The sequence below is a fragment of the Polypterus senegalus genome, chromosome 11 (assembly GCF_016835505.1).
Source record: "Polypterus senegalus isolate Bchr_013 chromosome 11, ASM1683550v1, whole genome shotgun sequence".
Taxonomy (NCBI): Eukaryota; Metazoa; Chordata; class Cladistia; order Polypteriformes; family Polypteridae; genus Polypterus; species Polypterus senegalus.
The window spans coordinates 58,211,433-58,228,424 of NC_053164.1; the positions used below are offsets into that span (position 1 = coordinate 58,211,433).

At 38.8% G+C, this 16,992-nt stretch overlaps 1 protein-coding gene across 2 annotated transcripts in view; it reads right to left on the reverse strand.

Annotated features, from left to right (window-relative positions):
- LOC120539026 (taperin-like) overlaps positions 1-16,992 on the reverse strand; it is a 93,565-nt gene that overhangs the window by 62,427 nt on the left and 14,146 nt on the right. For both annotated transcript variants that reach the window (XM_039768717.1, XM_039768716.1), the window contains one exon: positions 2,707-5,355. In XM_039768717.1, the coding sequence (XP_039624651.1) occupies positions 2,707-5,301 (2,595 nt within the window). In that variant the 5' untranslated portion in view covers positions 5,302-5,355. The remainder of the gene's footprint in view (positions 1-2,706; positions 5,356-16,992) is intronic.

Genomic DNA, 16,992 nt, shown 5'->3' on the forward strand with positions numbered 1-16,992 from the left:
GCATAGTGGGGGGGAGGAATGATCTCCTCAGTCTGTCAGTGGAGCAGGACAGTGACAGCAGTCTGTCGCTGAAGCTACTCCTCTGTCCGGAGATGATACTGTTCAGTGGATGCAGTGGATTCTCCATTATTGACAGTAGCCTGCTCTGTACCCGTCGCTCTGCCACAGATACTAGGACAGCCTCTAGCACCATGTGATCCAATAAGTTTGATTAAGGCTGGTTTAAAAACTGGATAAATGAGTGTGGAAAATAAATGAATAGACAGATGGGTAGTGCAGGTCCAAAGCCAATCCCAGCAGCACCTAACCCCCTATAATCATTAACTAAACCAACATGAAACTGGAATCTGGAAGCAAACCAATGAAAACCCGCATGGTCACAGATGAAAGTGCAAACTATATACAGATAGCGACCCTGGTCCCTAGAACTCTAGGATTGCAGCACTAAATACCACTGTGTTATGTCATCCACCTAACAGCTTCAGAATTCATACTCACTCATCATCCAAGGCAATGTGAACCTGAATTAGCCACTGTGTCACTTGATGCCCACTCAATCTGCACTTTATAATGACCGTATTCCTTTCACAAATTTAATTAATTATTATGATAGACATAGGTCTTTGATTTGAATTCTATTCATTAGTTTCAAAAACAGCCATTCAATTATAGTACATCACAAATTTTAGTCTTACACAACATCCCAAAAAGGGTACAGTAAAAACAATTACTTCAGCTATTACCCTGGGTATCCCATGGAGTACACCAGAATATCACCAAATCTGCTGTACATGTACACTTGAACAAGTAACAAAATGAAAGAGGAGGAGCAGTAAAACTCTTTTCATATGGAAAGCCTACATTTATGCAAAAATGTTATGGCATTCTTAACCTCAATGTTTCTGCAAGACAAAACAGTACTCAGAAAAACTCAGAAAAATAATTTGCATGTCAGGTTAACCATCTATGTTCTTTATTTCATTTTAAAAGATACTTCCAACAACAGTGTATCTTTTCACAAGCTACTAAGCTACTGCCCAGTTACCCATTCCTTAATCATCTTATACCATCACAGGAACATAAGGGTCTATTGAAAGAGGCATGAACCAAACCTGAGTGAGACAACAGTAAGGCATTGGACACACTCACTCATCATAATTCACACCAGTTTACCCTAAAAATGCATCACTGGAATCATTGGAGTGAAAAACAAAGAACTCACATAATCACATAAAGGCACAAAGCACAATGACAAAGACAGGTCTATGGCTTGGAATCAAACTCATGTTCCTCAAGCTATGAGGTAGATGGACTAGTGATTTCATATTTGAACATATTTTTAATTATCATTAATACAATGAGCTAGAATTCATTCTATCTTCAGTGTTACATGGTACCTATGGTCAGCTTTCTCCAACAAAATGTTATACTGGCCTAAAATAGTTTTTTAGAGTTCCGACTATCACATAAGTTACAGTAATGATGAAAACTACCAAAATCACCATTATATGGTTTACTCCATGTTTTGTTTTGCTTACACACTGTACTCCTTTATGGAGCCAGTCTCCTAGGTTGGGATCCCACTCTCTTTTACTCTCTGTGTGGAGTCTGCTTGTTCTCCATCTGTCAGTGTTTGCTCTTCTCAAGGTACTCTGGTTATCCTGCACATGCCGAACATGTTTATTGTGTTAATCTCATATTCTGGGGTCTTGAATGGACTGGGAACTGGCCCAAGATACAGGAATGGATTAGCAGGTATCAGACTGTTATATTATTTATAGTTATTTATACTTATTTATACAGAAATGGGGACAAGAAATGCTGTGCACTGTAATTAAGAAGAAAAATGGTGTCTTGTTTTGTTTGAAATAAGCAACTACTTATTACAACAACTCTGTAACCTTTACATAACATAATAGTCACCATACTACAAGGATATAGCAGGTTGGATGATGGATGGAAGGACTACAATATTTCAGTCTCAGAGCTGCTTTTATGCAAACATGAATACACAGGAAGTCCTGGTGCTATGCTTCATATTTACAGTATGTCAAATTACTTTACAAATTGCAAAGTTCAATCAGACATTTTAATGATTAAAGGCTCCATAACCAAATGTGTACACAAGGCTGCATACTTTACTTCACCAATGCCAATTACTTTACATATCAGACCTGAAATATGTAAACACTTTAACTACCACATCTTACCATCATCAGACTTTTCACTCAGTGATTATCAGTCCCTCTCTCTGACCATATACAGATAGTCATATGGTTTTCTTTTATTCAAACATGTTATTGTGGTCAGTGTAAACCACTAAATGACCAAAAAGGACTGTGCATGAAAAATGCAGGTTTTTTGTTCCTCTTATTAATGGGCTGAAAACAATTTACCCTGATATCAGCAAAATTACACTGTGTGTGCACTTTTCAGAGTTGTGAGAAAATTTACCTTGACAGCAAAAATTCAGATTTAAAAGTCTATACTATGTCTGCCTTTATCTAAACATCAACTTCACAATGTTAGCATATGTGAAAACATGACACATTTTGCCTCTTAAATGCAAATATCAGGACCTAAACATGCAGTCGTTCATCAAATCCTTTTCTGACACTGCCCATCCAAAATTAGGAAATCACTTTTACACTCACTAATTAAATCCCTAAACCATCAACAGAATGGTAAAATAGTGTCTATACTCACTTTTTTCTTGCAGGTGTCCTTTTTGGCCAAACAGGACTTTTCCAGGGACAGATATCCTCCAATGACTTCAATTTCTTCAGCAGTAGGGTATCTCTTCTTCAACTTTGAGACATCATTCTTGTCCACTGCACTGTCTGATGCCCCATTTTCTAAGGAGGTCGTGTTACTGCTTGTAGCAGTGTCAGGATTCCCATTGGTGGAGTTACTGGTCATTTTGCGAGGATTGATAGTTATAGTATTGCCTTTCTTCTGCATGCCGGGTCTTCCTAAAAGTGTAGGTTTGAAGACGGTATCCTGAAGTGGGGTTGTTTCTATTGTGGCTGCCCCAGTGCGTACATGCCCCTTGCCTAAGCTTCTGCCAGAAGCAGGTCCACTGCTTTCTAAACTCTGGTTCTCCTGTACAGAGACAGGCGACACCTGAGCCACATTTCGTTCTGTCCTGTTACTCAAGGCTGTTTTGTTCAAAATGTTCCTCACGGGAAAGGATGTGGCCCTAACATCCTCCTTAACAGCTGTGGAGGTGGCTGCTGGTGCACTGTTATCCCGAGCCATGACTGGCTTGAGGTTGTATATGCGGCTCATACTTGCTCCTCTACTCTGGTCTTCCTCTCCTTCACAGCTGGGTTGTAGGCCTGACTTCACTGCCTCCCCATCACCCTGACATGGCAGAACCGGCTCTGTAGTACTTGCAAGCTTCTCAGCAGCACCAGGGTCTGCTGCAGTCTGTACTTCTTCCTGTGCAAAGTGAGACAGAGGCTCAGCTGTAGATTGCAAGGAAGAGGAAGCCAAACCCTGCGTTTGCAACAGCTTGGCTGAGAAGTGAGTGCAGGGGACGCCTACTTCCTTTTCTGTACAAACTTCATTCTCTTCCTGCTGGTGCAACGTCATACAAGACAGGAGGTCTTTCTTAGGCTGATCCTGAATGGCAAGCTTCAGTCCACCATCCGTCTCGTGCAAATATTCTCGTGAAACCGGTGGCTCATAGCTGATTGCAACTTCCTTTCCCTCTTCATTTGAATTAATACTTTCTCCATTGTCCTTAGATACCTTTAGAAGGGGAGTTTGCTGCTGCTGCCGTTTTGGAACTACCACAAAAGTATAACGTGACTGAGCTCTCAGGTTGGCCAGTGCTCGAGCCTGAACATCACTTTCTGGAATAAGCGATGGATCAGGACAGATGGCAGGCAAGATTTCAAAACCATCACCTTTCATCTGGGAACAAAGGTTATCTTGTTTGTAAATGATGCCATCATCGTGCTCATTCAGATCTGGAGGAGAGTGTGCATTTGCTAAACCTGACAGGTACAAATTTTGACGTTTTCCATAGCTACCAGTTATTGATGTCTCTTTTATAATTTCTTGACCCTCATTTAGAGAGCCATGATGGTGACTGTGAAGTGATGAATCCTCACTTAACTTTTTAGGTTGTGTCACTCTAGTATTGCAAAAGCTATCCTCATTAATGTCCTTCTGTATGTGTTTTGCTTGGTTATTCATCGATTCTTCACCACTAGGTGGACAACTGAATGATCGTTTCGGCGAAGGCTGGCGCTTCTTGACTGAAGATCTTGCTTCAAACTGACTCTTGTATCCAGCCACAACATTATGCTGAAGGCGTTTGCTGTTGTCTGTAGGACAGGTGCCAGAGCCAGATTGGGAAAGGGGAGGTGGGGTTACTGACCGTTCACTTCTCTTACTGGACTGCTTTTCTACTTTCTGGCCATCCCAGTTTTGGGAAGGAAGAAAACTACACTTTGCGGAGTGAAATTCAGGGAAACGACGTCCAGATTGTTCATTACCATCTCCATCCATAATTATGTTTTCTATACTTCTGCTCCGGACTGGTCGACACCGAGTTGTGTCCTGACCATCAAACTTACTCAAGAGCTTGCTAACCCTACCCCGGCCAGCAGCTGTTGGTTTGTTCAAAGAGTTAAGGTCTTCAACACTCCTGCTTAGAGTTGGCTTGATGATGAGGACTTCAGATGCATGGATCTCTGTCACGCTGCCCCTTCCAGCTATCAACTCACTTAAGTGGTTCTCCACATAATGGCCCTTCCCCATCTCACCTTTGGAGTCATGTCTGGGTGTCTGCACGGCATCATCCGATTCAATAATAATAATGTTTTCAGCCCGAATAGTTCTAATCCCAGGGATGCGTTGACCATAGATATCGGCGATCTGTTTTACCTTGCAGGGGTTAGCTGAAGTTGCTTCTTCCGTTTTTGGGGGTACAATATTCTTCCGTTCCTGGGTCTTTTTTTCTAGTTTTATAAAGGGATTCTCATGTACAGGGGCGATGGTCTCTCTCAAGACTGTACTCATTTCTTTGCCCAAGTCTGTGTATCTTGTAGCTTCAGAATTCTGAGCATCACCAGCTCCTTGGTCCCCACATTCAGAAAATGACCCACTGCTTCCAGTTATCCCTGCATTGCTGAGTTTCGCTTTTCTCCTTTCAATGATTTCTCTCTTCCACGCAGGCATACGTGCAAGACGCTCCTCTTGCTCTTTCTCTTTCCTCCGACTTTCTTCCTCCTCCCGTCTCTTCTTCTCTAGAAGCTGAACCTTCCACTCAGGTAAACCAGCTGAACTCATTTTCTCTTCCTAAGAGATCATATAATTGTGGCACAAGTCTAACTGGCAAAACACCTGTTTAAGACAAAAAAAAAAAAACATAAATAGCAATCGCTCAAATGTTCACTCTGGGTAAAAGAAGAAAAAATATCTAAATGATAATAGTTCAAGAATATGAAAGAATCATTGACATTGATTCAGTGAATGCATTATGAGGCAAATTTAAACAACTAACCAAAATATGTTATTGTATATTTAGTACACATATTGGTAAAATTTACATGTAGCTGAGGGTATCTAGTATCTCAAACATGGAACCCAGGACATTAGCTATTTAACTAATTAAGATTCATTAATTCACACATATAACAATGTTCTGTTAATTTCCTGAGTCGATAATTCACAAATGTAGAGTGAGAAAAGGCCCCAAAAATTGAGCAATCTGTTTATAGCCTACTGTCTATCTAAGTTTTATAAATGCAGCTCAAAGCATTACAATTGGATCGTCTTTCGACATTCCTTAAATTTCTTTAACAATTTCTTTGCTCAATTGGTTGGTGAGTAAATCCCTTCTAGATTTCAACACGTTTGTTAAATAGCTTACTATTCAAAACAAACTACTTCAGTAACTCTGCTGACTTCTGCAAGCAGGTGACAATATCAGTATCAGAAGAAATGTGGGTCAGTGGCATTAGGTTCCTCAGGGTCACCCTCACTGATGGCCTTAAACGGTCATGTCACATTGCACCTGAGCTGACAAAAGTCCACCAACACCTCTACTTCCTCAGGATCTGACAAAGCTCCAGATGTTCCCTACAACTTTTGAACAGGTTTTACAGGTGTGCTGTGGAGTCCATCCTTGCAGGAGGCATCGCCTCCTGGTGTGGCAGCTACTCATCCCAGGACTCCACAGCTCTGTATCATCAGGTGAAAACCACACAGCAGATCACGGGCACACAGCTCTCTACAATCCATGACATCTATACCACTCGCTGTCTCGGGAAAGTGAATAGCATCAGGCTGGGCGACAGGCAGGACCCGAGCTACCCTGCATTGCCACTTTAAAATTCTCCTTGCCGCTTCCATCTGGGCACAGACCTCCAGGTTCAGTAACATTTTCTACCCAACAATGACAAGACTCATGTTAGTAATCTTGCCTCGAACATCATATTGTGTTACTTTCACTTGCCACTTGAACATTGTTACTAAATGATGTTTTTGTACAAAAGACAATAATTTATTGAATCTTTGAAATTCCCTTGTGGGGTTTATGAATTATGACTAAAAAATTACTCACTCAGTGGATTATTCTTCCATATTTTTTGTCAGTTTTATTTATGAAATGTACTTTTAGCACTTAACATCAAACATTAATCTCAGTTTGTTATAAATAGAATTGTATTGCATACTTTGTTACATACTTTCTTTTTTGTCTCTTTATTTTAACTACAGTGAGGACAGCAACTCACCATTTTGTAAAAGCACTTTCTGGTTTAATTACTGCCAAACTGTTTGTAGAAACGACCTCATGTCATACATGATCTGCGGTGTCAGGTATCTTAATTTTAGGAGTGCTGCTAATTATATTTCCATCCATTTTCCAACCCGCTGAATCCGAACACAGGGTCATGGGGGTCTGCTGGAGCCAATCCCAGGCAGGGCGCCAACCCACTGCAGGACACATACACACACCCACACACACCTACACACCAAGCACAATTTAGAATCGCCAATCCACCAAGTCTATGGACTGTGAGTACCCGGAGGAAATCCATGCAGACACAGGGAGAACATGCAAACTCCACACAAGGAGGACCCAGGAAGCGAATCCAGGTCTCCTTACTGCGAGGCAGCAGTGCTACCACTGCACCACCATGTCGCCCCTAATTATATTTTAAAAAAAGAAATCAACCTTTCTTTTAAATATTTAGGGGTATTAGCCCTCTCATGATCTTTGCTTTCCTGTTTTGACCTTAACTTCAGTTTTGTGTATTGGGCATTGACAATCGGTTATTATTTGGACTTTTCAGGTTTCCTGAACTTGTACCCATCTTTTGGCTACTTTTTTGTGTTTCCCTTCCTTGGTTATTCGCCCCCTGGTTTCCTTCTTCATTCTTTCGAATTTTTGCCATTATGTGTCTTACAAATATCAATTGCGTAGCCGAGCTCTTAATTGTATTTTGCAATGTGTCATTTATGCATTCACCACCTTTCATTGCATGGCTGATTTAAAATGCAGAGGAACAAGTCACACAGATTTATTAAATACTGTCTGTAGATAGCACTTGTATCAACACAATTATTGGAAAGTACCTGTGTACTCAACAGCAATGCTGTGCTTGTTTGTGAAAAGTCTTAAATTGGCAGATGTCTATGCACATTCTTTGCACATTATGTTATGAAATGAGTGAGTGATTCATTTACTCATGTTAATATCTAATTATCATGTTAATGTCCTTCTTGAGGCTGTAGTAATGTTTTGCATGTTTATGTCCATATTTTCACGAGTTTGTTCTCACATAACCTGAGTAGGTAGATAACCACAGACTCATACCAGGTCTTGTCCTGGGTAATTTTTCTGGCATCTTAGTTCCAACTTTCTATTAAACATGACCAAGGCTCAGTAATTCAACTCTAAGTTTCTAATATAGCTCGCATTTGTGTCTTTTTAAAACACATCCAACCCCTACCACACCCTTTATACAAGTTAAAACAAAACATACATTTGCTCAAGCCACTTTTTGCAAGCTTGGAGAATTTTAGGCCTGAATAGCCATAGTGGTTGCAACCAGTACCTTCATCAGAGGTGGTTTTGGCAAGATGAGTGGCCTGGAGGCTAGGATGTTTTATTTCTTTGCTTCTCAAGTTTAGTTGTGGTGGACCACTGTGACTGCGGGCTTTTGTTTCCAACAGTTTTAAATTAAACAAGTTCTTTTACCTTTAATTGATCTCAATTCTTTTGAGAACTCGGAGGTTAAAGCTCTAAAGAGTGCTAAAAACACCTCCAAAAATGCCCACTAGGGGGGCTTTGCCATCAATGACTGATAAGGAATAAAGGCAAATACAGGAACTTACAAAAACAAAGACTTGCTTCACAAAAAGGCTCAGGGTGAAGCTCCAAAAAGCACAAAAAGCATATAATGCTTTCAAAAGCAACCAAGTCCCAAACCAGAAATCAAATAACAAAGTCAAAACAGAGAGCAACATAACCAAAGATCCACAAAATATAATAAGCATAACGCACAGAAAAATCTCAATAAACATTCACCACTCACTAGCACATTCAAAATGAACTGATAGGAACTAGAAGAAACTCTCGCCTTAACAAGGCCAAGGGCAGTCCCTGGCGATGATGGGCAGGTGGTCCTGCCTCTTGGAGTACCACCCACAAAAGACAAGTCACATAAAAAGGGCATTCATACATACACAAAATCAAATACAAAGAAAAATGAAAATAAACATTAATACAAACCAAATAATCAAAAATAAACAAAGAAGACATAAAACCAAGATTTGAACACAAGCCAGGTGAGGAACATTGGCTGACATTGTCATGCTTTGGAGTCATTTTGGGTCCTCAATTACAAACCAGTGTTTATTTCCATTGTTAGGTCCACTTCCAGCATTGGTAGGGGCAATGGCCTCTGAAGTCGGACCCCACGCGTAATCAACACAACGGAATAAAAGGACGGCTATGAGTGCAAATCCTTATCTGATCTGTGGACATCAAATCTCTGAAGTATTCAAAAGTTCAGTTTTGACCCTCTTGTTCTTTTGGCCACAATTATTGTCTCTTGTATTGGATTTCATTTCACTTGATTTCTTTGTTTTTTTGTTTGTTTGTTTGTTTTATGTGCATCGCCTGGTTTTTGCTCAAAAGTTTATCTGCCAGTTTACTGACAGAAGAGACATATAATAATTGTTTAATTAGCTCTTTTTTTTCTACTCTTACTTTGCATTTAGAAATAAAAACAGCAAGGGAAGATTTACATTTAAAAAATGCATACATATATATTTTTATCTTTACCATAGCTTTAAATGGTTAACTTTTAAATGATTTTCCTGTTAATTCAACTTTTTTTTAAGAGTTTTTTCTATAATTGCATCCTAGTAATGACAATCATGAGTGAACCAGACCACAGGGCAAATGACACCAAATGCTGAAAGCCTGCAGTTACTTCAGTGTCATACAAACTAGTATGCTCGTTATTAACGGCTTAAATAACAAGAGTACGTGGAAAACTGGAATGAAAATTGTGATAATGATGAAGAACTCTTCAAAGCCCCAATATTAAACAAAAGCATCAAATTATCTCCATGTAACACACTTAAATGCTTGGTACGTTCCGATATATTTTAGAAAACTTAGTTATGAAATTTGTGAATTGAAACTAAAAAAGACAAAGGGAAGTAACACTTTCTTTTATTAGGGTAAAAGTCCAATTGAAAATTGGTTGAAATGAAAACCTGCCGCCTCTGTGGGTCCCCAGGAGTAAACTTGACAACTACTGTATTGCTGTCCCCAGGGTGACAGTACAGCTATAAACACCAGTGTTTTGAAAGTAACTTTGAATAAAAGTGTGGCTGAATAAATACACAAATACATGTGTATGAATATTTTAGGTGGCAAATAACTGACTTGTTATGCTACTGCTGCTACGGCACTTGGGTAATAAATCAGACGTTCACATGAAGCATGAATCTTCAGTATTCCAAATTGACTTCATACTGTTTGGGCTCCACTGCTAATGTGGTATTTTGCTATGGCTGTGTTTCCTCAGCAACATTTAAAAGCAAGCAAAATGATTAACAAGCACAGAAGTGAAAAAAACAGACTATGCACTTCATCTGCTGGGCACGGCAGACATTTTTAACAGCTAAATGCTTTTTTTCTAAAAATTATAAGCCAGAAGTTCTCAGGCTTGGTCCACTGGTCAGCACGGCCAGCGCTACCTTGAATTGAATTCCTTTTCACGAACAACCTGTAGAGTGTGATTTATCTGGTCTATGAAATGTAACAAAAGATGTGTGTAAAGTATATCCATGACTCATTTTAAACATTTACTGTAGATATTATCTATTTTAATGTTTATGCTTGTTCAGATTTTACACACAATAGACACAGCTGTAGCTTATTCAGCGGAATAATGGAAGCATTGGACACAAGGCAAGAAACAACCATGGATGAGACACCATTTAATCACCGTGAGCATATAAACACACCCATAATAATGGTTCAATTTAGAATTACCAATAAACTAAACAAATGCATCTTTGGAATGAACTCCAAAGAGAGAAACCTAGACACAGGGAAAACTGCTCAAGTTCACTGGTATATAAAAAGTAAGCTGCAACTCCTTCCACTCTACAATTTAGTCATCCTTCTTTAGCTAATATTTAAAAAGGGACACGATGGCGGAGCAACGGTCAGCAGTGCTGACTCATAATTTAAACATCTGGGGTTTGAATGTCACTCTCACTCTGAGCGAGTTCTTAAATGGTTACTCTAGTTTACCTCCAACATCACCTATATGCATATTAAGATTTATTGGAAGTTTCAATCTGGTTCTGCAGTAGAATGGCACACCCATTCCTGCTGCCGGTATAAGCCTCAGTGCTACATAATGCAGAACTAGATTAAGCAGGCTCATAAAAATTGTTTTATTTTATATGGACAGCAGCTTTATTATTAATTTAAATAAGCTAGTTTAGGATCTTCTGGTTGAGGAACTGATTGGAATGAAAACGAAATTTCCTTTTCAGGACTGGCTTTGTAAAACGTTCAAGTAAAAAGAGGCCTAAACAAGATCAAATTGCTAAAAAGCAGAAATATATAATAAAATCTTCAACACAAGATCTTTGATAACTAAAAGGCACTCTGATAGAATTACACTGACCCTTAGTCATCAAATTAAACAAGAACTTCAGATACAGCTCCTCCGCTTTTTCAGTGGTTAGATGATTACAGTGTAAACTTGCAGATGCTACAGACAGAGTTCAGTAGCTCTAATTTAATACATGTCATATGTGGCCTGGAAAGGGTATGTGTCACAGAATAAAAACCACCAATAAACTAATCTCAGCCTGAATGAGATAAAATGTGTCACTAGGTACAAAGGTTATCCTTAGCTTCTAATTCCATTATTAAAAATCGGAAGTAGTCTCCCCTAGACTTTCTCGTATACATATGGGGATGGGTATTTGAGGAGTAAACCGCAAGACAATGCTTATATGTTTATATTATGTACATTAAAGAGCCATTAACAACAAATCCAAGTAATAATATATCGAACAATTATGATAAAAGTAAAGTTGAATAAATTAGATCTGCAACTGCATGAATAAAAGGTAAAGTACCACTTCCAGTTAACGGAAATAGCCCAAAAGTGGATAGAAATCTATGTTTTGTACCTAATACTTTTATGCAAACTTTGGTTGACCCAAATGAAAGCATACTCAAGTTATTGTGTTTACACACACACACAGACACATAGACAGCCACACAGACATAATTCCAAAAATGGTATTTTTGGACTCAGGGAGGTCTAAAATATTGAGATTTATGAAAATCTCGAAATTGAATTTTTGGAGGATTCCAAAACTTTCCCTATACTTTGTATACGAGAAAGTCAGAGAGGTCTAAAACATCGAGATTCATCAAAATCTCAACATCGAATCTTTGGACGATTACAATACTTTTCCTATACTTCGTATACAAAAAAGTAATAACGAAATCATGGAAGTTACCATTGTGGTCCTTCACTCTACTAAGCATTGCCAAGTGGGTTCCTTTTTGACTAGACAAGTATACCCGCACACTTTCCAACACTGCCCACATCTGCCTGATTGCAGCATCAATGATGGCTCTGGCTGCCTGCACCTCCTCATTGTATTAAGCGGAGCTGACAGTGAGACAAAGAGAGAGATGCGATACCAACAAGCCGTATCTTGTCCTGGTGGTGAGAACTTTTGTTGTTTCAGTACAGAGAAGTGAGTACTTGCTATGGAATTTATTTGATTAGCAAGACACTAAAAAGGGTTTTAATGGATAAGAGATGCACGTGTGCACAATTAATCAATAATACATTAGTTATACTGCAAAAGCCTAACCAGAATATACGCTTGTTCCACACAACCCAGTAAAGTATAGCAAAATAGGCAGATGGACATTAAAGCAGCCAGTTGAGCAACCCAACTGTCATGTTTTTATTAATGTTTTGTTGGTAAGCTGTTTTAAATAAGTAAATACCTATTAAGTGGCTTTGAAACCCAAGGATTGCAAACATAACATTTATTTCTTCTGACAAGAGGCTTAGAGAAAGTACAAAATGTATAGTATAGTATTATGCATGATGCCATCTTGTTTTGTATATGGGCACCACCATTTTATATGTCTCTTTGATGAGATGTGGCTTTGGGTTGCTGGAGGTATATTTGTGAAGGTCCTACGTCTTTAATGCAATGGGTTTAAAGGTCAGCACTGGTAGTCATTTATCTCAAATAATCCTTGTGTTAATTTGCAACTCTTTTGATGAATACAACCGTCTTGGCTTTAGAAATCTGTTCTTATTTTAGGAAGCTTTACTTTTGGCTCGGTTTCATCTTTAGAACTTTACCCATAAAAACCTTCACTGCCTCAATATAAGTCAGTACACCACTGAGGATACATGCAGCAATCAGTCAATTTTTGTGGATTATTTATATAACAACAACAGAAAAACAGAATCGCTTACACTCAGAGAGATTAATTGAGCAAATCGAAATCAATCTCTAACTTTGAAACTCCAAAACATAACTTGTGCAGGCAAACTACAAAAAACTGAAAACAATGGCTGTACCCCATACTGAGATGAGCAGTCAATGTCCTAGAACAACAGCAGTTTTTCATTAAATTAAGCAGTAAACACACTTTTACAGATATTACTCATTAGACAGTGCTGCCTGATCCATTCTGGTTCTGAAGATGTATTTTTTCCCGTATTTTAGCTACCTCTGCACTTTTCTACCAACATTATCTACAATAGCAAATAAATGCAAATAAAATAAAACCAGTTGTAATTAAAACCCTGAAAAATGATCTTGATTGGTTTGCTTCCAATATCCATTATAGGTTTTCCTTCTACACCGGGAAGTCCATTTCACTACTAAGCATTAATACTTTTTCATGACACATTCAGATGGTTGTGCCGTGGAGATCACGCATGTACACTGTATTCCCTTTCACTGCTCCTTTGTTGCAGTTTCTTTTAATAAAAATATAGCCTAACATTATTTTCTATATACATTTCAGGTCTAACTTCAAGACAGAAATACTAAACTGACTCAGATAAGCAGCACAAAACATATGAAGGTAAAGTACAGGAAAAGACATGACATGGTCACTTCATACAGAGCACACAGACAACTGCTCACTTCTCCATTAGTATTACTTATAAACACTTATCCTTTAATACTAATATTATCCTCTAATATTAAACTGACAGTAAACAGACATTTTACTTAACTTCGCTGCAATGCAGGTTGTACGATCTTGATGATTCCTTAAAAAATGGTTTTTCTCCCTGGTCTTTTCTATATAAGAAGCAGCATTTAAACAAGACAAAGGAAATGCAGCTAAAGTGTGTTTAGTTACTTTCATTACACACAGAATGCAATCATTTACTGTATATACAGTGGTGTGAAAAACTATTTGCCCCCTTCCTGATTTTTTATTCTTTTGCATGTTTGTCACACAAAATGTTTCTGATCATCAAACACATTTAACCATTAGTCAAATATAACACAAGTAAACACAAAATGCAGTTTTTAAATGATGGTTTTTATTATTTAGGGAGAAAAAAAAATCCAAACCTACATGGCCCTGTGTGAAAAAGTAATTGCCCCTGAACCTAATAACTGGTTGGGCCACTCTTAGCAGCAATAACTGCAATCAAGCGTTTGCGATAACTTGCAATGAGTCTTTTACAGCGCTCTGGAGGAATTTTGGCCCACTCATCTTTGCAGAATTGTTGTAATTCAGCTTTATTTGAGGGTTTTCTAGCATGAACTGCCTTTTTAAGGTCATGCCATAGCATCTCAATTGGATTCAGGTCAGGACTTTGACTAGGCCACTCCAAAGTCTTCATTTTGTTTTTCTTCAGCCATTCAGAGGTGGATTTGCTGGTGTGTTTTGGGTCATTGTCCTGTTGCAGCACCCAAGATCGCTTCAGCTTGAGTTGACGAACAGATGGCTGGACATTCTCCTTCAGGATTTTTTGGTAGACAGTAGAATTCATGGTTCCATCTATCACAGCAAGCCTTCCAGGTCCTGAAGCAGCAAAACAACCCCAGACCATCACACTACCACCACCATATTTTACTGTTGGTATGATGTTCTTTTTCTGAAATTCTGTGTTCCTTTTACGCCAGATGTAACGGACATTTGCCTTCCAAAAGTTCAACTTTTGTCTCATCAGTCCACAAGGTATTTTCCCAAAAGTCTTGGCAATCATTGAGATGTTTCTTAGCAAAATTGAGACGAGCCCTAATGTTCTTTTGCTTAACAGTGGTTTGCGTCTTGGAAATCTGCCATGCAGGCCATTTTGCCCAGTCTCTTTCTTATGGTGGAGTCGTGAACACTGACCTTAATTGAGGCAAGTGAGGCCTGCAGTTCTTTAGATGTTGTCCTGGGGTCTTTTGTGACCTCTCGGATGAGTCGTCTCTGCGCTCTTGGGGTAATTTTGGTCGGCCGGCCACTCCTGGGAAGGTTCACCACTGTTCCATGTTTTTGCCATTTGTGGATAATGGCTCTCACTGTGGTTCGTGGAGTCCCAAAGCTTTAGAAATGGCTTTATAACCTTTACCAGACTGATAGATCTCAATTACTTCTGTTCTCATTTGTTCCTGAATTTCTTTGGATCTTGGCATGATGTCTAGCTTTTGAGGTGCTTTTGGTCTACTTCTCTGTGTCAGGCAGCTCCTCATTTAAGTGATTTCTTGATTGAAACAGGTGTGGCAGTAATCAGGCCTGGGGGTGGCTACGGAAATTGAACTCAGGTGTGATACACCACAGTTAGGTTATTTTTTAACAAGGGGGCAATTACTTTTTCACACATGGCCATGTAGGTTTGGATTTTTTTTTCTCCCTAAATAATAAAAACCATCATTTAAAAACTGCATTTTGTGTTTACTTGTGTTATATTTGACTAATGGTTAAATGTGTCTGATGATCAGAAACATTTTGTGTGACAAACGTGCAAAAGAATAAGAAATCAGGAAGGGGGCAAATAGTTTTTCACACCACTGTATCTCAGTAAAATGACTGAAAAAGACACATGCAAATGCCTTGCACATGGTGAGTAACAACATGAGGCCAGAAATAAACAAGTAACGTGGATCTATTTTGGCACAGGTTTATTAGAAGAAGATACATAACATTTGAAAATCTGCTCAGTCCAATTCACAGTTGCAGTGTGACATGAGCCAATTGCAGGAGGAGTAGGCTCAACGTGGGGACAGCACATCAGGGCATCACAAAGCCCGCTCATATGTTCACATCTACACTTGTAGAATTTTATCACATGTATAGCAGCAGTAAGTACACACTACAATTTTAAGATGGGGTGCAGTTACCAAGTTGGTCATATCAATTGATTGTCAGCAACCGTAACATAAAGATCTGTTCTCTATTGTTTTTATTTGTTACTACTAATTATTTGCCTATAGTAAATGTATTTCTGTTTATAAGAACTTAAAAATCAAATAATCATTTAAAAATGTTTACAGATAACGTTAAATACAAATGCAGTTCTTTTCATTTTTTAGGTATACTCTCTTCTTTTACTTTTTTGACTTTTATTTGACAAGCAGCACAGTGACAAAGCAGATGGCAGTGCTGCCTCTGACAGCCAGCAACCCAAGTTTAGATCCAACACCCAGATGAATTTATGAAGATCGTACATGTCTGCATGGTTTTCCTATAGGTATTCTAATATCTCTCCCACATCTTCAGAGATGAGCGGGTTTGGCTGACTGCCGATTCTAAATTGATCTGACTGTGAGTGTGGTTGTCTGTATGCGTGGGTACTAAGATGGAGTGACACTCTATCCCTTGGTGTTTCCTACCTTGTGCCTAATACTGCCAGGATTGGATTTGCCACCAAGCTAAAGAGTTTGAGAGTTCTTTATTTTAGTCATTCTTTTTGATGCCAGTTCCAGAAACATTGTGTAATGAGCCGGAATCAGACTTGAAAGAAACAGGAGTCAATCCCCGGGGACATACACATACTAACCTACACTCACACTTACCAAGTCAGTTTAGAGTTACAAATTACATTAATTGTGAACAGCATGGTGGCACAGTAGTTAGGGCAGCTGCCTCTGTGTAGTGTAACCCTACATCTGGTTGTTGTCTTTGCACAGTCTGCCTGTTCTCTAAGTATTCTGTTCAGGTTTTCCTGCCATATTCCCATAGACTATATACAGTGACACATTTATTAGTCATCTGTTCATTTTTTTTCCTACGTTAGTCTTTTAAATTTCTTTATGCCTCTATTATATGGAAACCACTCCAAGGTATATTTCCTTTGAGGGATAATAAAGCCATATCTCATTGCTGTAGTTCTATCTGAAACATTGAGGAAACAAATGCTTTTTTTTCTGACTACAAATGCCAGCTGAGGCTTTTAAATACAGACAGAAAAGAGGAAGTATTAACTGCAGGTGCCATGCACA